This window comes from Nomia melanderi, chromosome 9 (assembly GCF_051020985.1).
Source record: "Nomia melanderi isolate GNS246 chromosome 9, iyNomMela1, whole genome shotgun sequence".
Classification (NCBI taxonomy): domain Eukaryota; kingdom Metazoa; phylum Arthropoda; class Insecta; order Hymenoptera; family Halictidae; genus Nomia; species Nomia melanderi.
In genome coordinates this window covers 8,073,675-8,098,864 of record NC_135007.1, presented here as the reverse complement: position 1 = coordinate 8,098,864, position 25,190 = coordinate 8,073,675, and the positions used below count along the sequence as shown (strand labels likewise).

The window sequence follows — 25,190 nt, the reverse complement described above, 5'->3', positions numbered from 1 at the left end:
GATAGGATGAAATGGTTCACTTTCGCGTGCGGGCTCGCATAAATCCGCGCGCGGCGATTCTTCCTTTTTATGCATTCTCCTCTGGCATCTTCTCTCGTGGCCGCTTTAAACATTCATCCACGCGCCGCGTCTCGTCTCGTCGTCGTTTGTTAATACGTTGATTGCCACTAGAATTTCGTGCGTTCTGTATAGCAATACCTATTCATTAATAACAAAGGCAAATGATATTGAAAATAATTATTAATGATTTCGTGTCATAATACTCATATTACATTGTTACCTAACTGCTTATGTTACTCAATATTTTTATTCGACATTAGTTTTCTTATTATAAACGTTCGTCAGTAATTTTGAAGATCATCGGTGATCCCCGTGGCAGTCAGATAATTCGCTTCCAGCCGTCGATGCATGCAAAAACACACGCCGATTTTGAAAAACAAAGACGTAAAGCTCTCTTATCCCTCTTTCGCGAGACAGAAGAACTTAGTCTAAGAAGTCACAAACAAAACAATCACAGCGAGATCCCGTCGCTCGTGTGCATAGGCCCTAAAGGCTGTGCCTTAGACAGGTTGCACAGCACTGACGGGCCCGGCCGCCAACATATTACACGTGTTCACCCACGTTTTCTCGGCGAGCGGGGCGCACCGTACCAACGTTTCTGAACCACGGTCAATTGGCTTTCGTATATTCAGAAACGCGCGGGTTACACGCGCGGATTCAGCTCTGTTATCTCGCCGAAATAATCACCGACGTATCCCTCCTCGGAATCGGGTAATTGGATTTTTATGAACCAGCGCTCGCTCTCCTTCGATCCTGTCTATTTTTGTGTCGACATAACGCACGTGTTCGGATTTCGCTGCCTTTTGCGTTTGAACGCTTCTCGCCGTTTTGTTGGGAAATATTGTTCTGAATGTAGCCGTCGAAACGATAATTTCTTTTTTTATTTTGTTATTTATTTAATTATTTTACTGTTTCATTATTTTCTGATTTAATTACTTTTTTTATTATTTATAATTATATTTGAACAAAAGCTTTCCAGTGAGTTTTATTTTCGACGTTGAGTAATCGAATTACATTTTCCATGAACTGATTATTCCATTACTAATTCATTGATCGACAAATGAAAAAAAAAAACTTTAAAATGTCGAAGTTACCGAAGTTATTAGAGTTCCTTAAAATACATATATTAATTAACATTCTCTGTCCGATATTTCTCGAGCGATTAAACGAGTTCGCGTCGAGACTTACGGGGCAGTATTATTCACCTCGATTATGAAAAATGTAAGTAATATCTCTTTAAGCGTGTCACGTCGACGAAAGGTTGTTTAATGCCAGGTTTCCGTACTCGAGTGATATATGGAACTCAAGTGTCGACAGATATTGTCGGAAACAATCTACGTTGTATTGTGGAGGAAGCGGTATTTTAAATGAATGCCAGTCACCCTGCGGTCATTTGTCACCAGCCGAAAATTGGTACAGCAAAGAAAACGTGAAAGTAAGAAAAGTAGCTTCCGTATGAGCGGAACTGTATTATTTGGAAGCTCAAGGTAATGGAGATAGACGGTTCGTTATTTTAAAGATAAAAGCAAACTCCGGTTTTAAAAGGAATAGCCTTTCCGGGAAGAATTGGATTTTATGATCTTAGATACTATTTCGGCCAAGAAAAAACAACGGTCGCTTAAAAAGATCTATATAAGCACGTGCATTAAATTGAGATTTATGGGATGACAAGAATTCTAATCCTGTCATTTTTTATATCGTACGTTATATTTCTGCGAATACTTTCGCGAGGAATATTTTTTTGCGCATACGGATTGATGTAACTTGAAAAAATTAAATAGAAAGTTTCTCTCGTACCTTATCAAGATTCTCATATTTATTTTTTAACGCGAAGCTGTAGAACATTTCTAATGCTTCAACATTTTCTCTGTACACATCTCTTTTTAATGCCAACTTCGAAGCTCGCTTAAACTCGGTATAATTTCTCGAAGTTCCATTTATCCCAGCCAACATAAGGGTCGAGCGAGCATCGAAAATTTCAGAAGCACGTGTAAGTCGACGGGACTTAGAATATTTCAAAAAGCTGCTGGAGGTATATAGATGGAACGCGGGAAAAGATTTCGAACTTCCGTCCATTCCTTATGAAAGTATTCTAGGTCTTTGGAAATTTTTTAAGTTCTACCAGTTCACATGTCCTTGACCTGCAGCATTATAAAGTGGGAAAAGATAAAATAAAAATATATACTGTTTTATATTTTTATACATATGCTCAAACTACTTGAAATAAGAAATAATAATAAATTTATTAAAATCTTTTAAATGTTTTGGCATGATGCAAACATTTGCTTCTATATATTTATTCTTAAGATATTCTAGTTACAATGAAAAGTAGAACATTGTATCAAAGAATTCCATTTTACATTCTATTCTACAATCAGTAGCACGAATTTGAGGGTACAGATGTTAAAAATTGTTATAATAATTTTTTTACTAAGGAATGTTGTTAGATACAACCTCAACTATTTACCAACTGTTATTAAATGCAACCTACAAAGTTATTATTTCGCAAAAAAAATAAATAAATATTGTATAATAGTCGCAATTATTTAAGAAGTTAGTAAAATATTTTACTATTTTAATAAACATGTAAGAAAGAAGCCATTCGTGTTTTATATATAAAGAGATATAATTTTCTATTTTATTACGTTTGTATGCGTTCCGCGAGCGTTCAAGAAGAAAATAGCAGGTTAACCTGAAAAAAATGGTATTACCGTTTTCCACGGTGCGCGGAACGAAAGAACGACACGTTCCTTTTTTCCTTCGGTGCGCTTCTTCACTTATACTTTGATGCTCCGCTGTGTTGATGCTGGGAGCATTGTCTCGCAAGGGGTAGAAAAAGCTGTCTCGTGATGAGATTTAAGCGCGATTTTATAAAAGCTTTCGTTACAATCTACAGGCTGGAAAGTAAAGGAACCCGGAATAGAATCAAGAATACGAAAATGTAATACAAGGAATCCAGTCGATAAGAAACTATAAATGAAAAATTAATTGAAACTGATATTATCCGTTTATTCGCATTTGATTGGCTGCAAATCTTTCTTTCGATCAAACTGTGCTGCCCATGAAACAGCGAAAAGATAGAAAGACGGAATAATGAAGAAATGAAAAATTAATCTATAAATTAATGTATTCCGAATAATCTACAAAAGTTTATTTTTTAACGAATTATCAATATTCCTAATTGTTCGCGAAATTTCACGTCACCGTGAATTTTACACAAAGGACTCTTGGTACAATGGAAATGAATTTTCTATACCGATTGATAGGCACTCCACAATAGATAGGATTCCAATTAATTTACAGTGAAATACTTAATTAATTAATACGAGTATCTCACTGTTTATCGCGTTTTATCTGCATCCTTTGCTCGATCATTAAAATACCTTCAATCACGGTTTATGTATCCGACGTCCACTGTATTCTCACCGCCGTCAATCGATACTATTTCACCGAGGAACACAAAAGGGGAAAAAAAAGGAACTGTTGCAGATACTTTGTGCTCGCAGACATGTATACGCACACACAACCGTTTATATAAGTGACGTAAAGGAATATTTCATTAGATTCTGTTGGAGCAGGAATTGAATTCCATCGATTCGCTTCCGCTTACTTCACTGATGCAAAGCCTGACGAATGGAATCCACTCGTTTATTTCTCACTCCACCTAGAATTAACGGGATAGGGTCGGCCATCGATAAAACGAAACGAGTCTTTCGTTTTTGAAGTGTGTAAAAGATGGACACAGAAATCGCATTATTACGGTGATGTCTTGTGAAAAAATTATTATAATGAAGTCTGTCGATTGTTTATCTTTCATTTCATGAGAATAGAATTTCCGTTCGTATCGTAGTTGTGATATTTCATTAAACGTAACAAAATCATTTTTATAACATGTAAATAAAATTTAAGGAAGAAATCTCATTAATTCCTACGTCTTATACCGTGCGTTACGACTTTCAAGGAAAACATACGTGAAAGTAATTGAATTTTCTTTGCTCAAGGTACGATATGTTAAACGTCAGAAGTATGTGACGTTGGCCCCGAAGTAATAATGTTTCCCAAATGTATTCGGATGGGAATAAGATTTTTTTGGAGATTTAAATCGTTAAACTGTGAATTTTCGGCCCGTAAACGGCAACGGTGATGTCAGAAATGAAAGATTTAATGCTTGTACTGCCGGTGTAATACATGCACTTGCTACTGCTGAGATTTTCAGTGTATATTTCAATCCTTGAAGCGAACTGCAGTGTTAGCGAAACGGTGGGGATAATTCTTCTTTCGACTCTCACCCGAAAACGTCAACACCAGCAACTGTGCATCAAAAATAATTTTTTGATGTATTCAAATGACAATGGAAAAATGTATGTTATTTATTATACTGAATATTTTGAATTAAAACTATTGCAGCTTTAAAATTTATGATTCTATTGCTCTAGGTTTTTAACTAATCTCTAAATAGGAACATGACAGTGTTTGTAATAAATTATTGTAATTAGGTTAGGTACATTTATAATTTCTAAGATACAAAATTATCGATGTAATTAATTGATATTTTAAAGCATCATTTTCTTCGCAATGGTGCAATAGAAATAAGAAAATCAATTTTTATAGGTTGGGTACATTTATAATTTCTAAGACACAAAATTATATATGTAATTAATTAATATTTTAAGACACCACCTTCTTCGCAATGGTGCAATTGCACTGTGGAGGATTCTCAATGTTACCTATAAATCCTTATAAAAGTGGTCCCAAAGTACTTGCCTCGGAATTGTACACCTGCGTGTTTCGTTCTCACGAATAGAAACATCTTCTGGAGAGCAAGCTGTCAACCTGTTTCTCTGACGATTAGGTTCACTAGTAAGTTCTACTTTCGAGAGTTGCTAATGGCACTTTCAGGTCAACATACAGCTTAGAAATAAAGTTTCTGTTTCGCCCTTTACTGTCACCTTTTTCCATTCGCCGCGACATTTCTGCACCTTCAAAGTTAGATTTCGTTAGGTGTACAACTTCCATTTCACACCTTGTTGCACCCCTGTATTACTTCCTACTTGTTTTCCCTTATTTGTTTCGTTGAAATAGTAACGTAATTGAAGTTCGAAATGTTTCTGCAACTGTTTGATCTGAACTGATAAATTATTGACACATATAATCCATGAATAATGGACAAATGCATTTCTCATTTCCAAGGAAAATACACCAATAACCGTAATGAAACATTAAAATATTAATGTAAATGTAAAACATCCATTTCTATATTTTCAACAACACATTTCGTACTCGTGAAAATTTAACAAAGCTCGCTACTTTTTAAATATTTCTACATCAATTTATGCGTTAGAAGCAAGAAATTTATACAAAAATATCGTAACGCTGGAGGTAGAACAAAAATTTCGTCGACATCAGGAGGATGAACACTGAAACTGACAGACAGGTCAAATTTACCCGTTTTAGAATTTTTATTTTGCAAGTATTTAAATTATGTCGGAGCTGTTGCAAAAAATTGTAAAATGAATTTGTATATTCCTGCAGATACAAAAATAAGGGACCATTCAAATCTCGAGAAGTATATTATTCTAATTTGTATAAAAAGTTGGAAACAAGCCACTCCAATTGCTCGGTAGTTCTATTGTTAACACTAAAATTACCACACACGTCAAAATGGCCCAATCTTGATTTTTTCCTTTTGCAATTATTGAAAAGATAACGGTCGATTCTCTGAGAAATAATCAAAGAAATTGATTTAGCAACAGGCAAACTAAATTTTAAATCGGCGGAAATGTCAATGGATGCAGTTTTATAGTTTCTATAAACAAATTTCGAAACCTCAATTTTCCGCCACGGTGGTTCTAGTGTTACGAGGAGAAATCGTTGGTCACAGGGATCCGTAAGAATCTGTGAAATCGTTGCTAGTCGGGAAACGAAGAAACGTATCCTCCAATTAGTCAACGGTACTGAAACTTTGTTTCAATAAGAAGCCGAGCACCACCCTCGAGACTAATAAACCTGAAAAGTTACTGAACATTCTCCACCTCCAGCGGAGTTTTCCTCGGCAACACGCACACGTTCTCGCCAGTTTCATAAAATCTGCGGGCGGGAAAACAGGACGTGGGTACAATATTGTACACCGTAGCTAGTGCAAACGAGATAAACTTCTTTAGTGTGAAACGAGCTTAAACGGAACACCGAGGAATTATTCTACTTTCCTAAACCTGTAATTTTTGATAACCTATCTCGCGACGTAACAACCGCGAGCGCCGCGCCGCGCGCAAATACCTTCGAACTGACCTTAATTTTTATCACAAACCAGACCCTGAATGTTTCTGGCGCGCAGGTTTCCACTTCGGCGGCCCTTGATACCGGGAAACTAAAACTCGTGCATTTCTTTTCAATGTTGAGTCGCATATTTCATTCTCCCACTAAATCTCCCGATACGAGGAGTGCCCCTCGACTTTCCGAATAAACTTTGTCAACGTGTCCTGCCAAAAAAATATTTTATTCGAGTATTACAACTGGATCGCGAATTTTTATACGGGATCTAAAATTTCCACGGCGATTCATGGAGACAGGAGTTATGAGTCGTTTTTCGTTTTTAATGGTGTAAGTCTATTTTCAGAAAAAATGAGTTAATGGTAGTTTTAATGAAATGGTGATTTATCATGTAATCAATGACATACGATATCCTCATGAATTAATCAAAAGTTTAATTGTAGTATGTTATCGCAAATATGTTTCCTTTGAAAGTGGAACAGATCCATTTGTAGTTGAAAAATCGTTTATTTCAACATCTGTCAATATTTTTACTTAATTTAGAAACTTAGCAAAGTCTCGTGTGAAGTAATTTGTTTTTACCTATTTTACGTAGAAATGTACATTAATTTTGTTAATTGATAATTTTGTACAAAGTGATGCATTTCAGAATAATCTAGAATCTGTAGTGCAACAATGCTATCGATGTGTGTAAAATGTTATTGGCAATTTTGGAACAAATTCATGTCGACATGCGTCGTACGTTTTTCCAGCGTAAGAGGATCACGGGTTTAATAAATTGAAAATTAAAACGAAATTATTCAATTTTTTTCAAATTCCTATCGTTTTGTATTTTACACATTTATGTTTAGAAGTAAAGGTTTTTAAAATTTAGGAGAAATTCAGTCTAAACATTAAAGTCTCAATATTAAATAAATGTTAGGCTTCTGTAAAGAGGAATTTTGAATTTAGAAATTCAAAAATAGGTGCAGCCTTTGAAGGGTGGTTTTTATGAGTGGTCATTATGTAAAAATTGAAACGTACCTTTACTATTTGAGAAGGTTCAATTCCTATGTAAATAGATATGAAATTGGATTCTTCGGAATTTGTTTCGCTAGAATTACGAGTCGCCACGTTAAGGCGACGAATAATGGTTACACAGCGTTTAAGCTCGTCTTTAGGGGTTTCCAGACGACCGATTATCGACCTGCGAGCAAACGAGTTGTATTTATGGAAACGCTTATCTTAATATGTGCCGGTTACTTCTTAGCCCTTGTAGTCGATTAGGGAGATCGATTTTATTGCGAAGAAACGTGGGACGGTACAGATTGTGTTTGACAAATCACGGGCAATCTTGTGAACGTTATTTTCATTTATGAATGTCTAGTTTTTCAGGAATAGTTAAACAGTTTTCTTATTTATTAGTATGTAATTCTACAACTGAAATATTGCTAGACTCTAATACAATGTACAATAAAAATGTAGATTATATGATGTACCAAATTTCTAATTATAATGAAGGTATGGTCAGAAAAAGGATTCTACCTTTAAATTAAAGGTGAAAGATTTTTAAAGGATAAAGAATTGTATAGTTAAAGTTCGAATTAAATTATTCAAATTTAAATTTAAATAATATGATCAGCAGTACTTACCTGTTTTAACATTGAAACGACAAAAATTATTATTCAGTTCTCCAACTATTAATATTTAAGAACCCTTTTAATTCTTTAACAGGACTTTCAAGCTCTTCCAACAAATTTCTGAACGAACAGTAATTGTGTTTAATGCAATAAAAAAATTCATTGTTAGTTATGGTATGGAAGGAGTTAAATGTCCGCAATTGAAATTATTGACGAAATTCACGACGCTTCCACGGAAAGTCGCGGAAAGTTCCAGGAAGACGGTTGCGCTACAGCAGCGATGATTAAGCCAGAAAGAACAACGAAACAGAAATTAACATTGCCCCTCAGAGGGTCGTTAAATTTACCATTGCGTTCTGTCGACGACAGTTCGCCGGTAGCTCCAAAGTAAGGCCCTCGACGCTTCAAGGATTAACACGGCGCCGCTTTCTGAAAGTTACTGCCGACGTTACCCAAATGTAACGGGAAATCCTCTATAGAACGGCGACACTTTTCGACGGTGGAACGTGTTACCCTGTAATTTATTCCTTTCGCGTCGATTGGTAATTTTCCATTTACCCGTTTACTCAAACGCGCGGCATATCACCGGGCAATTCCATAACAGGACAAACTGGCCGCCATTCACGTCGCAATTAAATTTAGCTACATAATTCTGCGATAATAGCTACGATGCTAATTGATATTGGCATTGTGCAGCAAAGGCCTGTTGCGCACAAAAGATATTGCATTCTTTCGCTGCCCGCAATATTTGCTGAAACCATGGGAGAAATTAACGGGCGAAGTAATTGCGGACTATTTTTGCATTTTCTTAGAAGGCAATTAATGGCAAACTCTATTTAGGAAAATTAAACCTCAAAAATGAGATTGTAAATTTTACTGGAAGGAGTTTCCTCGAAATTTAATCTAGGAAAATATTACTTTGAAAGTGGATGCAACGTGTCATTTTCGTAGATAATTATTTGAAAGTTATTTATAGCAATTAATATCGATTGATTCATGTAAATAGCGTAAATACATTGTATTCAATGGACAGATGAGTTGCACTTGTCGTTACGTCGTAAGATCGATTAGCTCTATTGATAAAGACACAGCAATCAGTTCACTCTTGTCAAGAGGCGCGTGTCGGATCCTGGAGGTACAGAATTCTAGATACACAACATAATAACAGAGTAACGTATTGACTAACGATACCGTGTACACTGAATTAAGTAAAGACAATAATGCATTGTTCCGCCGTATTACCGAGAATGTCGATACACGAACTGTATTGTTTTAACATACCATACGCACATCAATTTAATAACATTAATGAGCATTACAATGTAAATCAAATTATTTAATTTATTCTGTTAAATTACACCATCAACTCGAGACACATACGTACAACGAGGAACCAAACAACTCTGAATTTATACACCCTTTAAAAAATATTTCTATAAAACCCTTCACTGGAATACCAGTATCGAAGTACAATTCTCTTCACGAATGAATGGCAGTCTACATTTCACTCGGAACGTAACCGAACTTTGTTTAACGGACAACTGAATTTCCCGTTTTGCCCGAGGAATAATTAAACCGTACATTTTATTCAGGGAACAATTGAAGTTCGGACTTTATTCATGGAACAATTCAAGTCTACATTTTACTTGGGAGAAATAATTGAAGTTCATGCTTCATTCAGGAAATTAATTGGAGTTTCGATTTCAACCAAGGAATAATACCCCAGCCCTTGTGTTATATTTTCAGCCCCTCTTCTCTGTTCTTCGATTACGATCTTCCTCCCGCTAATCTCGATTTAATTTGTCCTGGTAACAGGTAGCTAAAGCATCTTTATCTTTTTAATTTCCAGGTCAGCCGGGGTGAGGGGACGGGGGAATCTTTAAGCGGCGAGGAAGGAACGGGAAGACCGAGGAAGAAGGTGAAAATTGTTCCAGTGATCCTTCTAGATAGAGGTCAATGGAGCCATCCTGATGCAGGCTGCAAAACTACGTGGGGATTACCCGACGTGGTCGTTGGGCTGATTTCAACGGTGAACAGTGGCGATTCCACCCCCGGGTGGAAGCGCCGTTTTCATCACCGCCAACGGCGAATACTACAGCCACTTCCGCTTCCTCCACCCCACGTGGCCGAACCATTACCTGATAAGGTTAGCCCGAAAATTGTATCGCACTTTTGAACAGGACCTCTTCAACTCCTTGCCTCGTAATATCGAGCCAGACACACGGTGACTTTAACTCTTTGCAATCCAGAAGTTTTTCACTGGAAATATTGAATATTTTCTATTGAGCTACAGATGATCATTTTTTGAAATTGACTTCATGAGAAATCGGACATACATTGAGAAAGAAAACTATTTTCTTTCTATATTTCACATATTGATGCATTATACAAAATTTAATGTTAGACATCAAACTTTACAATTTTACTGTGTCAAATCAATTGACGACTGAGAGGCGCCACTGGAGTGCAAAGGGTTAAATTGAATTTGTTAAATGTGAATACTCCTCGGTTCACTTTGAAATGGTTTTATAAATACTTTTGTGAAATGTATAATTGGAATAAATCTTCTTTGTGTAGGATAGACGCGGATTTCCAGCGTACGTTTATAATTGTTATGAATGCGCGCGCGGGAAGAGTTAGTCTCGTTTAGGAACTGCTTATGTAAATGCGAACAATTTAATACTAAAACTAACAGACGAGTCAAAATGACCCATTCCTCATTTCTTCTTTTCGCAATTATTAAAAGATAATAGATGTTTCTCTGAGAAATTATTAATGAAACTGATCTGACAATACATAAGTTAAATGGTAAATTAACTAAGCTCTCAATAGATGCACTCTTGAAGTTTCTGTAGAGAAATTTCAAGAAGTCAATTTCATTGATCGGTAGTTTTAGTTTTAATTAACCATTTTAAAATCCTACTAAGGTGTTTCTCTCCTTACATTTGTGTTAAGGATTATTAAAATAATTTAATAAGAGGTTGAAGATTATTTTATCAACAGTGGACTTGGTTTACAACTATCAAATTTTGTATTGTTAAATTATCATGGTTTTGTCTTTATAGAACTGTTTTAATTTTCACGAGATAGTTATTTAGTAAAATAATAACCATTGCTTGATGATGCTACGTGATACGATAGATTGGAGATTGGTATATAAAAAATATATTATTTGATAAATATTACACTTCAACAGAAATAAAATTGGCTTTCATTTTTTAGATTTTATCTATCTTATGGATAAATGTGTCTGATAATTAGTATTATAATATAACTAGTTCAGGTGTTGAGAATTAGTAATGATGAATGGCACCGTCGCGCAATTCAGTGGTGGTGTTATATTCAAATCTAGACAGCTCAAGATTACGAATTGCTTTAATAACAGTCCCGGATACGTCGAATTACTCGGAAGTCCCTTGTCGCCCCACACGGATGCCACTGGCACATTTTCCGAGTCTGCGCGAACATGTATTATGCCCGTGCACGTCTGGTTCAACGAGTCGCGCCAATCTTAATTATTTTCGCTGGAAATAGGTCAGATTTACAATTTTCGGGATGCTTACGCGGACGCTTTTACACGCGCCGCAACTATTTTTCCCGGAACCGTGATACTCGAAAATGGACTTATTGCTGTTCTCGCAATCTTTTACCATTCCGTCTGACAATGTTCCAGAAACAATATTAATCCCATGTCCCAACTCAACAATCTTTCCACTAGAAAATAATTCCTATTAAAATACCAACTAAAATTCTATAAAATTATCTAACATAAATACACGAAAACAAACTGAAATTTATTATAACGCAAAAATAAATAAATGTACAAACACGTGCAATCAATCGTTTAATTACACCAGCACGAAGTACAGTCGAAAATTTCATTTCTGGTCGCTGGGGATACAATTGCAATACTGTTCCTTATTTGGTCCTTCATACAACTTAGTTTTAACAGAAGTAGGATAGAGCGGGATGTTGACTGAGAGAAATTAATTTCCTCAGAAGCCAGGGCACAATCCTGTTCGCGTTAGTTTTCACACATTGTTTAATTAGAGCTGGAGAAGCGGCCGCAGCCGCAGCCGCCTCGGAGCTCTGAGGAGCTGGAGGATCTGCACAAGCTGCTGCACTTCCCCGAGGAGGTGGCGCTCAGGTTGACGGAGACCGAGTACCAGCTGTTCTACCAGGTACCTCCGCAAGAATACCTAAGGCACGTGGTGCAAGAACTGAACACGCAGAACCCACCTGCCAGGCCACCCCCGTCGCCGAGTCGCAGCTACAACGCTCCTACCACCACCAACAACTCGACCCAGACCGAGGAAGAGTCGAACTGGCCTGTTCCCAACCTGTCCTCCTCCGTTCAAACGCTCATCAATCGTTTTAATGAGGTGAGACGTTCGGAATGTTCATTTTTATTTTCTGATATTAGGTTTACCGGAAACTTTTGTCTGATAATTTCATCTGAATATTCCGAAGATGAGTTATTCTACGAAAATGGAATCCACAAATTGCCATTACGCTGAGAAGAGGATATTAGTAATGGAAATTGTATTGTTAAGTAAATATTAACCTCTTGACTTACAATATCGTGTCAGACTCGTGACGAAAATTTTCAACTAAATTCGAGGAATCTAAGTATCGTTTATTTTTTCTAAATATAAGTTAAGCATTACTTTTCTATTATCAATCGTTAATCTTTGGAGTAAGATTAAACATAGACATAGAATAAGAATCAAATTTTTTTCTTTTCCTGCTGAATTATTAACAATAAAGTAAAAATAAAGTAAAAATCATAGAGCAATGGGTTAACAAATGTATTGAAAATGTGTTATTTTATTTTAATTCGAGGACGGATAAAAATTTCCGGTAGACTCTAAATAATGCTTTACTTTCTTCGATCTGAGATCATTCCCCTTTATTGATCCTTCTTCCTAACCTTAAAATTAGAATGCTACTTCTGAAAGTCTATAAAGGTTTTAAAGAGTATGTTTTCGTTCCTTAATTTCTGTTGATACATACTATTCAATTTCTTTCATTTCCAAATTATTGTTATTTGTTACATAGGTAAGCTCATGGGCCGCTCAAATGATACTAAACGGCTCAACATTAGAAGAAAAACAGGCAGTTCTCTCATGCTTGCTTCGAGTGGCGCAAACCTGTTGGAACATCGGAAACTTTAACTCAGCCATGGAAATTATCGGCGGCCTCAAGTGAGTATCTATTTCGCATCGTTTATTTCTGTCTATCTTCAGAAAGAGTTCACGATTAATTATTTAAGCAGAATATAGTAGTCGAGATATAATGGTCTTGAACAGTAGCTCAACTATTTCCTGAAATTAGACGAAGTGGTCGGAACAGTGTCACCATTTAAGCGCTCAACAGTCAAAATGCTAGTTGTAAGCTAGTTAGGTATAATTAATATTGTAGAACAATCTTAACGTAACTAGCGTACGTTCCTTAATTAATTGAGCGATAAATAACTAAGCTGCGTTTGCCGACAACGCCGCCATTAATCATCGTGTTTACAAACAGTTCCCATCCTTTCGTGTACGTATGTTCGCGCACAAAGAAGCTCGTAATTTAAACTGTTCGACATAAAAACCGCGTTTGTCATGGCGGTGTTTCAAGGGAAACCTTTTTAATCGATTTCGGCCGGAGGAGGGGAATTAATTGAAAGTTATGTAAAGCTTTTGCGATTCAATCTCGTTGTAAACGGATCCTATTGAAATAATTCGAACGATACAGAAGGTTCGCTGACCGTCAATAAAGCTGACCCGACTACACCATAAAATAATTCGTCGCCAGGGGAAAAACGTTAGATTGTATAACAGAATCGTAAAGCAAACGGATGCAACAATACCATTTCCCTGATACGCGTGTGCACATATTGGTTTCACGCTTATCAAGTATCATGTGTCCTTTATGCAAATATGGCAACATTGCACACATAATAACATTAATAGAATGACCGAAACCGAACCGCTTTCGCGTTTGTGGAAACACCTTCGATACATTAACATTAAAACTACTGGGCAGGTCAATTTGACCCGCTTCAGAATTCTTATGTTGCAAGTATTTAAATTATGAAGACGTTTTTGAAGGAAATTTTCGATTAGATTCGTATATTTTCACAGATACTATACTAGCAGACCCGTCGAATCTGAAGGAACGTATTTCTTTAATTTTTATACAAAATTGGAAGTAAGTCACTCTAATTACTGGTAGTTTTAGTGTTAAATAGCAGACAACATGGTTCACGTGATTTTCTATTAACGGTACCTTCAACAAAAATATCGATTGTATTTAATTTAAACTGTTAACCCTTTGTTTGATGATTTATTTTGAATCAAACGATCCTGCTTACGCTGTTTAATTTTGCCACGACCATATGGACGCTACTGTTTTAAAAACAATTACAATATTACAGCTTCAATGAAATTTATTTATGAAAATCAGAAAATTATTTTAGTAGCGATACAGCATATTTGTAAAATAATTTGCGAAATCCACACTGAGAACACGCACAGCTCGATAGTTCCACTCAAAGGGTCAACATGAAATTCAGTTTTGGCAAAGTTTCTATATAATCACATGTGCGCAAAATTTAACAGCTAGATATATAATTATGTTGCAAACCACAAGACACAAAAAATAACACGCTTCATCATATAAATAATTACTTTCACAGAACATCGATGACATAAAAAATTACTTGACATAAAATAAACTATTCCATTCATTTTTCATATTTCTTTATGCACTTCAATTGTTTTATTCATTGCCAACTTGATTCGACAGTACTAACGTTAATACAAAAATTATAAGAAGTTCTCCCATCTAATTCCAGTGCATTGGAGTGCAATATTAATTTCAAAGTGCGTGTATAAACCAATGGTACTTCAAACAATTGAAACATTTATCCGCTTTCACAATTGTAGGAAAAGCGTTACGCTGTAAATCCTTCGGAATACAAATAGTCACTGGACTTCGCCGTTAATATCTCCTGTGCATCCGAGGTCGCATGCATTATGGAATGCGACGGGTTCTCCCAAGCCGTGCTTCTTATTTTCGTGCATGCATTATTTCTCGGGCACGGGAACGCACTCTAAAGAAATTTCAACGCCGCGCCGGTCGGTCGGGCGTCGCAGCTTCCCGTGAAACGTATTTTCTGTTTCGTCGCGCAGTTTCTAAAATCATTTCGCACTCTAACCGCGTTCTTCCGCGGCGGAAGTTTGGCGAAACTGTTTCCGCTTTACCTAGGCGGGCCACTCGAGGGTAAGAAGGGTGAACTTCGCGAAAAATAATCCCGACCATTTCCCCGGCGATTTTTCACGGACTCTTTGCCAGTCAATGGATCATTCAACGCCGGAAATTACTGAGTTTAACCGACGGTTATTCCAGTTAAATGAAATCCTCCTTTCCTAGTGATATTTTAATATCGGGACAAATTTACTGCCGAACAAATACGCTTTACATATTCAATTTATTTCTCTCCATAACACAGGTTGCAACCCGTGGTTAAATCAGAGATAACAATTACAAAGGATACGTTACTTTATATTTTTGAGCTCTTTTCAAATAACAACGAATTTAGTTACACACGTTCTTTATTCGAATGAAATTCCAATTATAATCATGAGTTACAGATCTATTATCACTTCGACTGCCAAGTAAACATCAAAACTCTTATCCAGTCGGGACAGTTAATAAAGTAGACAGTAAAAGGTCGACACTCTTCCCGATAATCGTTCTGCTATCTTTCTTATATCTCGTGCATCCAATAAAAATTCAGTTCGTTCGATACGTTGATTAAAAAACTAAATTTCCAAGTTTATCTACAAAATGATGTCACTCGAATTCAAGTAACACGCGAGTCAAAGTGTTACACTGTCCATCGTAGAATTTCAAAATGATTTAATACGAAAGAATAAATGATAAACATTGTCGTAATAATATCGCGAATAAGTTACTCCGAATAAAAGGCTGAAGAATATAAATGTACGTCAATTGTAGCAAGATATCGCGCGAGATACGTACGCTGTTTTATTATTACGCGTTGTCGAATGCTGAATGAAGGGAGCCCGGTTTGAAAGTGCCATTAAAGGGAGTGCCATTATATTTCAACTAAATGGTCGGCATTGCGGGAACGGTTTCGTCGTCAAAGGTGCAAACGCGCAAGCATCGCAATAATCGTTCTGAAAAGGTTGAACCGCTTTCAAATCATTGCTCCCGCACTTCTAGATACGCCTGCCTCTCCAGCCGTCATTAAAAAGGTCTCGAGTTTTTTTCACATGTTTGCCGGCAGAACAAGGTTTCCCTTAAGTGGCCACCGCGTGGACGGTTCGCGGAGGAATGCGGGAATAAAGCAGTTTTTATTACCTGCACTGTAAAACCGGAAGCGGTCCGTGGAACCGCGAACAGGAAGATAAACCATCGTCGTTCTATACACGACGGTTTCCCTCGATGACTGCGTTTCATTCGGTATATGCACTTGTAATTCACCCTCTCCTCACGATACCACTCGAGCTTCGGCTCCGAGAGCTATGCGATCAAACGGATCGCTGAAATTTTTGCTCAGCGACAAGGTCACATGTGCTGGACCATGGAACTCTCGGTGCAAAGCTCGTTTTTTTTAGAATACTTTGGGGTTTTTAGTGTAGGTGATTCTCATACCGCATGGTAAATAAAAGAGCTCAGTCACGTTTTATTTAAAATGAACATAACGAAGGGATAATTGTTTTAAACACAGTGCAAGTTTATTTGAAAATAAAATTAGATGTGGGCTAATGGGTTTTGCAGTGTTATTTCTTTAGGAATAATGTGTTTGTAATATATTCACTGAAGCAAGTAATTCTTTAATGTTAATCTTGAAAACTCGAGTGACGATGGGTGATCCTGTTAATTAATAATATATACCAGTTAAATAACTGACTACAGAATAAAAGTAAATAAGTTTGACGAACAATTGTTCTTCGTGGATATAGCAGCAGAAGGAAAGACGAAAATTGAAAAACTAATTAATCGGAAAACAGAGGAATGGATATAAAGTTAAATGAACGAAAGAAGACGCCGAATTTTAGATTAATTTTGAAAACCGGTCATTTGACTTAATTATGAAATTAATTTAAAAAACGTTTGACATCATTTAACTTGAATTTGAAAACCGGTCATTGGACCGGTTAATAGCGTCAATAGTATAAAAGAAGACAAACGAGAAATCTTTATTTTTGTTTGATCAAACAAGTATTTTTAACCCTTTACACTCCAAGAGTTTTCTACCGAAAATCTTCAACACACTTTCTGATGAAATATAGTCAACGTTTCTTCAATCTAACTTAACGAGAAATCGTGCATAAATTAAAGAAAGAGGCTGTTTTATTTTAATATTTCACATATTAACGCATCATACGAAACTTAACATTAAATATTATACTTCAGAATTTTGCTGTATGAATCGTGTTAAAAAATCGATCGAAGATTTGAAGTATTCCTGCTAACAATGTGGAACGCGTTGTTTGTTTACAGATCCAGCAATCTGAAGCTTTTCTGGCAAGTTGTGAACGAGCCCCGGCCACTTTTGGACAGTCTGGCCTCCGCCTTTTTGTCTTCTGAATATGAGTACGCGCTCGCCCGCGCACTGGCAATGCCGGAATGCCCTGTGATACCGTTCTTCGGACCTTTTCTCAAGGAATTGCGGAACATCATCGCTGCCGAGTCCAAGGTAAACCATTAAATTCGACTTGCGTGTGTGCCGATCCTTGAAACTCTTCGCGTGGATCATTGTGGGAATTCTAACGACGGCCGCGAACGTTCCGAAGCTAAAACAAAGCCTTGTTTAGCCGTTATTGTGTCGCGTTGTCGTGCACCGTGGATTTTCACCAGCGAAGTTTATATCTCGGGGCGTAAACGAATCTCTATTTGCTGTTTCGTCTCTCGGAAACTGTGCCAATTCGAATCCATTGGCTTTATACAGTGCAAACACAATTCCGCGACACAAACGGAAGCTGCTGTCTGAAAAAATATTAAATAATTGCTCGGAGCGCGTCGCTTTTTTCAATTGAATGTCTCTGTTTAAAGCGATCGAATTTTTCAAACTGATGGACACTCGCGGCGCGACTGTTCTTTTTCAAATACAAAATGATCGCCACTGTCCTGCATATTATTACAGTACATTATTGCAATATCTATTTGTTAATTCAGATTCTTGAGCTTCGATTGTTTTAAATAGAAACAGTATATTATTCTATCGCAATATTTATAAATTTTATATTCGCAAAAACGAACTAATTAGATGGACCTTCGTTAGTTTGTGGAACGTAACATAAACGGCAGAACTTTATGAATTCTACAGAGTTCGAAAATCTTCAAGAAATTATAATATGCATGATAGACTGCAATTTCATTCAGTCTCCCTTTATTTTTAACACACTCACGATAACAATGAACGAGGAACAATTCCATATAATCTTAATTTCTCCATATTCGTCTATGAGAATACAATTCAGTTCTAAAGTATTTATAACATAGACACAGAGAAGAACATAAAAATCCCAAGATAGCTAAAAAGAAATGGAAAACTACGAAGCTGCATTCTGATTCGATAGAGCCTGACAAGCAGCTGGCGAGCCCTACCTTAACGCAGAGAACCATGAATTCGAAACCGACATGACGGAGCGGGTAACGGCGGTTGCGCTACGTTTTCGTGGAAAAAATAATGAGAATCAATCATTGAACAGTTCGCACGCGGCGCGAATGTTCGACGAGCCGGCGTTTTCCTATCACTTATTCAAATGCAGCCGCGAACGCCGCGCGGGAAGGAGCGGAAATAGGAGAAAAGAGTGGGATCCGCGGGATTGAATGATTTTACAGTGAGCTACACGTACGATTTGGCATCCAGCCAAGGAAGTTCCTCGATAAAATCCGTACATTCTCCGTGTCTCTGACGAAAGCGTCGAACCATGGAATACGAGCAGCGAACGGGGTCAAAGGTTGCCCGGAGATACGAGAGCTACTCAAATTACCGACCCCTTTCCTTTCGTTTGACCACTTTAAAACGAAAAAGAAACACCGTTATGGGCTACCAACGCGCTGCCTCGCCGGAGTCATTGAAACTGGGAAACGCGAGTCCGCTGGCTCGCTCTTTGTGATTTTTTTATTAAATCCTTGTTTAACGGTTCGCCACGGAACGGTTGCAAGATTAAAGGTATTTCCCTTTCGGGAGAATATGAAAAGTTGAACAGTTGTGGATCGTTGAAAGCGGTGGTTTTATTTTGATACATGTAACTGACGTTTCGCTGAGAAGCTCGTCATCGTAATTTATTGGATACTTCTCGAGGATTCTTACGACCTCTGTGAATTTGTATTGCTCGGACGCTTCGCGTTCTAGTTTATTCTTGACTCACGTCAGACGGTTCTATTGTATAAAATGATTATTTTATAGTACGTAAATATTGTTTGACGATGCTTATACCAAGTTATAATTCATCATTGAAATACGTTCAAGAAGTACAGTTTATTTTCAAAGTAAACCATTTCCAAAGTACATGTACGTAAACCAGAAGAAACCGTTTCGTAACTACATGTAACTCACCTGCTTCCCTGGAGATATAGGTAAGAATCACCTGTTATCGATTAAAGGAATGTTGGTACTTTTATTTTGTGTAGAGCGGAAAATAGGAATCTGATCTTCCACTGTGATTCTTTCCAATACGAAGCGATGAGAACTGAGGAGGAAGGAGAAATACACATGGCAATAAGGTTAGGGGTTTCTATCGGCCTCCAGCAGCAATGATGGTTGTAGGCCGGCGGAAACTACTTGCTCTTGTTGCTAATGACCGTCGGCTTCAAAGACTCCAAGCACTCAAATCTGTGATTCCCTTGAATAGATATTTTAGTGAATAATACAATGTTAGGGAGAAATAAACATTTATTTACTAACTACAAAACCTTTCACTTTCTTAACACTAGGTTTACGGAACGTATCAGTTTGACGCGAATTTTAAACATTATTTGCTAAATGTTTATGTCGATTTTGATTCATGCATTTTCATGAATATATATTCTAATCGTCTATTTTCAAACCCTAACTTCCAAGATCCAAATGAATGGATATCCACGTTGTTAGAACCAACAGAATAAATTGTAAAATACAAGTCCGTAAACCTAGTTTAAGGAAATTGTCGTAAACTGAAAATGATTTATTCGTATTAGAAATACCCTTAAGAAAATGCTTATACCGTTTCGTCTTATTCTTGGATCACGATTATTCAATCTCTTTACAGCTGTATTTTATCAGGAGAACAGTGCAGCATCAGCTTACGAATGAAAGTTTATTAATTGCGACAATCCACTTGAGAAAAGTGAATCCACAAGCAAATGCCAGCTGCGAATGAATTAATAAATAAACTTTCCTCGTGTTAAATACACACCGCTGCTCGATATCGCGAGTTGCATAACACTCGAATGCGAATGAAATTTTCCGACGTGCATACGTTACGTGTAATGGCCAGTGAGATATTTTACCTGGAAATGATTTTATTATGTTTCATCAGCGCAGCATAACGCAAAGTAATTAAGCCGAATACTCGCTACAATGAAGTCTTTATACGTTGCAAATGGGCGGCGGTACCATCGGGACAAACTTCGAGCTTCCGACTGTTATCTTCCGACTATCGGTCATCGCCTAATTAGACCCATTCGCCAGTTTCGTAATCTTATTTCATCGAGCCGAAACCTAAATAAAGCTGGATTACGCCATACCCATTGTCGTGGGAGAAATGGAAGTTTCTTATCAAATTGTATGTTTCACAAAAGGAAGAGACAATCGAAAGACAGTAATTTAATCATTTTCGACCAGTGTTCTCGTATAATAGAATTGTAGCAGTTATGATTCACTTTGAAGCACAATTGATATTCTAATCTTCTAAACAGACTCTGACGTAACGCATTAAACGCGAGGTAAGTGAATAAACTACTGTTAACAATATTTTGTGATTTGATTAGGATACACTCCTTGGAACCTTCTTTCTTAAGATTTCCTGGTGAAAATTATAGAATCCTTTTGTAAGTCGAGAGGAATAATGTTTTTAAGGTATCAAGTTTAGATAATTAAACTTACGAAACAATAGATTGTGGAGTATTTTAGTTCAGTTTAATCTATAAACCGTGAATTTCATGAGTAATAAAATATTTTTAATTAAATACAATTACTAAGATCACCATCTTCAAAATTAGATTTTCTTGAAAACGATGTTTGACGTGAAGATATTTTATTGTCTTTTCAAAACGTAATTTTACACGTCGAATCGTGTCCTCCTCCTCCATTGTACTATTAATTGCGAGATACCCTGTATATCTTTCTTCCGTCGTAAACATAAAATTTATCGTGACAGCGACCAATCCCTGCAAGAGGGGATTCTCAGTTTCAATGACCTTAATGCCTTCGACAAAGTGCTTTGTCAACTCGAAAACATACCAGACGAAGGTTGTAAATCTAAAGGATTTAGAGGTAATTCCACAGGCGCAAAGTGCGTCCCATAGTTTCGTTAACAACTTCGAATTTCGACCAGTCTCAAAATGTCAGACATGTATTATAATATTTCTCCTTAAAGCATCTTCGATATTATCGTTGTACAAACAATAATTTCTTAGAGTTAAATATAATTTATCAGTATTTCAAGCTTCCTAAATCAAACATACATATAATAGATTTTATAAAAATATTTTATTGATCCTATGTCTTTTAAAACTGCATCATGTACGATTAATTTATTCAAGAAGATATACAAGTTATAAAATTCTAATCATATAATTTTAAAGCTTTCTAATCATATAAAGTTTGTAAATACAAAATGAACATTAAAAAGATTCTTCAAAATAACCCAACGAAAGTGGATTTTGTACTGCGTGGTCAGTAACGAAAGAACTAGATCACAGTAGGAAGAACAATCTATCATAATAATCGTTTTTCACAGACCAATAAAATATTTCCTTGTGTTCTTTACTGTTATTCGGAAACAATTCATTTTTGATATACTGCATATACATCCGCTTTCTTTCTCACTTAACTCCAGCAATCCTTCACCGGAGTACAGACAGAAGAAACGAACCGCTGTGGACACTGTAGTAGCCGAGAAAGATTGATCGTCTTCAATTGTCAGTCTACATCAAGATACATAGCATTGACTGCCGGGCAATTGATAAAGTACAAAGAAAATATAAATTCGAGTTTTCTTCTAATTTTGGCTGTACTAGTTACACTACTAGTACAATTTGAAACTTTATATTTTATAGACTTTATCTAAAATTGAATCAAATTCGAATTTATCGTTATGAGTTAAATATTCGTTTCCACTGAACTGCAAATTTATTTGAAAATTTATTTTCAAATTACAAATTGTCAGACTTGTATGACTTTGTATTGCTTCCCTCTAGGTGACACTGACGAGGAACTTATTTAATTCGCTTCATGTGGCATAAAGTCACTCGTGAAACGAGACAGCCATAAATTTTCGTTGTTTTTTAAGAAACTCATTTGCAACTGTCGTAACCATTATACCGGTTCCTAGCGCGCGGAAGAGTAGCAAATCCCACATTAGTTTGTCTTCGCCCCGAAGAACCAAAAAGGCTAAAGAAAATTCCGTGATACTTCCACTGCAGTCCTCAACAAACCCACGAACTTTCGAAAGAGTTCTGGGTTTTTAGCTTACCGAAGTTTCCTTGTTAGGCAACTTATGCAGACCACCACGTTTGAAACAGCTCAGTCGCTAGTTTCGTCAACTCCTGAAGTGGCTTGCTCGATTCATGAAACAGTTCAATCAATCCTGGTTTTAGCCCATTTAGTTTCCGATCACATTCAGCGTCCAACGTCTATTGAATCTATATGTCTGATCATTGTGAATTTATACGTGCGCGCGACTAAGTCTGTCAAATAGCTTTAATAATGTTTCTATTCACAAGCTAGCCTATATAAATATTTTACCTCTAAATGGAGTTTCGATTATAAACTATACTATGTGATATTTTTTAATATTAGAAGAAGCACAATGAGACAAAGTTTAAGATATCAAATACTTACATGACTTAAGTATCTATACTTAATACATAAAATAAATGTTTCTAGAAATATTTATAACATTTTAATGATTCATATTTCAAATTTTATATCTTACTATGCTTCACATTTACTAAAAAATACATTGAAGAAGATAACAAGTAGGACATCAACATTTCCACTATTTTTATTTAAGTAAAAAAGAATTCGATGACCACTTCTGAATAGACCGTTGAATTTTGTATAACAATCTTAGAATATTAACAGGAACCAAGAACAGAAATCGATTGTAGGTCAAGTAATTTTAAACTTTAAAAGGGGGCAAGTAAAATACATACAACCAAATGAATATCGTCAAATGGAAAAAAGGGGAAGTAGCCTATCGAGGCGAATCCTTTATTTCAGCTCGATTCCTGTCTCCCGCGTTCTTAAATCGAGAGATTCTATTTGCCTGGGACAGGGATCGGCAGCGTATATTAACATTAATACGGTTCCGAGAACACCAAGAGCTTTTAGCCAACGGCTAAGCAAAGATCCTCCCCGAGGATCATGCGAATGGACCATCGCGCTGGCGCTGTAATGTTATCAGCGCCAATGAGAAAAAAGATGGAAGCAGCTTTCGCGTTTTGCTTAGCGCTCAAACGGACAGATCCTTCTTCCGCGTCATTGATTTCGACGAATTCAATTTTCACAGGTTATACTGATTACTAAACTGCGAATCTTTATTCTCTCGTGCGTGATGCGAACGCTAGTAGCAAAGTCAAATATAAAACACAATTGAATTCGATATTGTTTCAATATATTAACAGGCTCGTTAAATGAGCACAAGATACAACATTGAAACAATTTATTCAATGAAATAGAACTTTTGGAGAAATTATTTTTTCAATTTTGGCGGAAGAATTGTGTCATGCATATATGAAAGTGAACTTTCGTGTCATTCCAGGATTTGGATATTATACCAATGGAATTTATTTCTCATAAAGATGTACCATATCATGATTAGATACTCTTTTTTACGTTTCAATGATTTATTTACTTATTCTGAAGTTCTTCAATATACTTGAAAATTAAATTGTTTCCATTTTAGCTGATGTGATACAGTATTAATAGAGGTGGAAAAAAACGATTCTTTTTACAGCCTCAGGAGGAAAGCAAGGACTACCGTGAACCACCTCGCAACAGGGATGCCGATCCTGAGAACGTGTCGTCCGCGAGGCAATTTACGAAAATCGAGACTATCGCTGAATCGCCGTCGGAATGCAACTCAAGAAACAGTTCCTTGGACCAACCTGAGAAGAGTACTCCAGTTCGTGATGCAAACTCAGTCCTCGAGAAAGTCGCGGAATTTCATAAGGTAAAATCAGTCCCTTGGTCGTTCTCATATCTGATATTACGATTTTTTTTTGGAGAAAATTGGGAAATGAATTATTTTGAATATTTAGAAAATTTTCAATTTATATCAATCTTAATTCAAACGTTGGCTACGTAAGAGTTTTAAAAGTATACGACGAGCAGAAATTCATTTTAATTGTTATATAAGAATTTCAAGATTCTGCGATTGCAAATTAATAAGCAGAATGAGGTATAATTAAGTCCGAAAAAAGTCAATGTGAATATTACTAGATTAATTAACATCATTAAATAATACAAAAATTAAAATTTACCATTTTCTTTAGTTAATACAAAACTCATTATGAAGTCGCATTGCCATTGTCCAATTGTACTTTTATTTACAAATTGTCTACATTCCGATTAGATTATCTATTACAAGATATTACACACGAACACAGATAGGTACCTACCCGGAGAAATATACGACCAAAGACCTGAATTTAAATAAACGTGAGATAAGTTTAGTGGACGATGGAATACTGCACGTAAGATTAAAATCACGCAGACGTGACGGCGACTGATAACCACTGAATATGTATATATGATAAGTCACGTATACGGGATAACGCCCGCTAAAGTGTTATAACGCTTGCATTGTCTCCTTCTGACGGGGACACTCGGTCTTTTCGATTACTTTTGTCGCAATTATGAAAACAGTACGACAATAGGATTCATATCTCCGAAAAATACTTATCATTCAATAATAAATACTATAAACGATGTTACAAACAAAAGAGCAATCCATACGAGCAAAGAAAATCAATATTAGAAATCAATTTTAAATGTCATTGGTTCAAAAA

General features: G+C 36.4%; 1 protein-coding gene across 8 annotated transcripts in view; it reads left to right on the top strand.

The window, feature by feature from the left end:
- LOC116427826 (1-phosphatidylinositol 4,5-bisphosphate phosphodiesterase epsilon-1) overlaps positions 1 to 25,190 on the top strand; it is a 115,101-nt gene that overhangs the window by 57,448 nt on the left and 32,463 nt on the right. For all 8 annotated transcript variants that reach the window (XM_076370967.1, XM_076370973.1, XM_076370970.1 and 5 more), the window contains 5 exons: positions 9,799 to 10,095; positions 12,000 to 12,331; positions 13,008 to 13,153; positions 17,469 to 17,664; positions 24,137 to 24,352. In XM_076370967.1, the coding sequence (XP_076227082.1) occupies positions 13,029 to 13,153; positions 17,469 to 17,664; positions 24,137 to 24,352 (537 nt within the window). In that variant the 5' untranslated portion in view covers positions 9,799 to 10,095; positions 12,000 to 12,331; positions 13,008 to 13,028. The remainder of the gene's footprint in view (positions 1 to 9,798; positions 10,096 to 11,999; positions 12,332 to 13,007; positions 13,154 to 17,468; positions 17,665 to 24,136; positions 24,353 to 25,190) is intronic.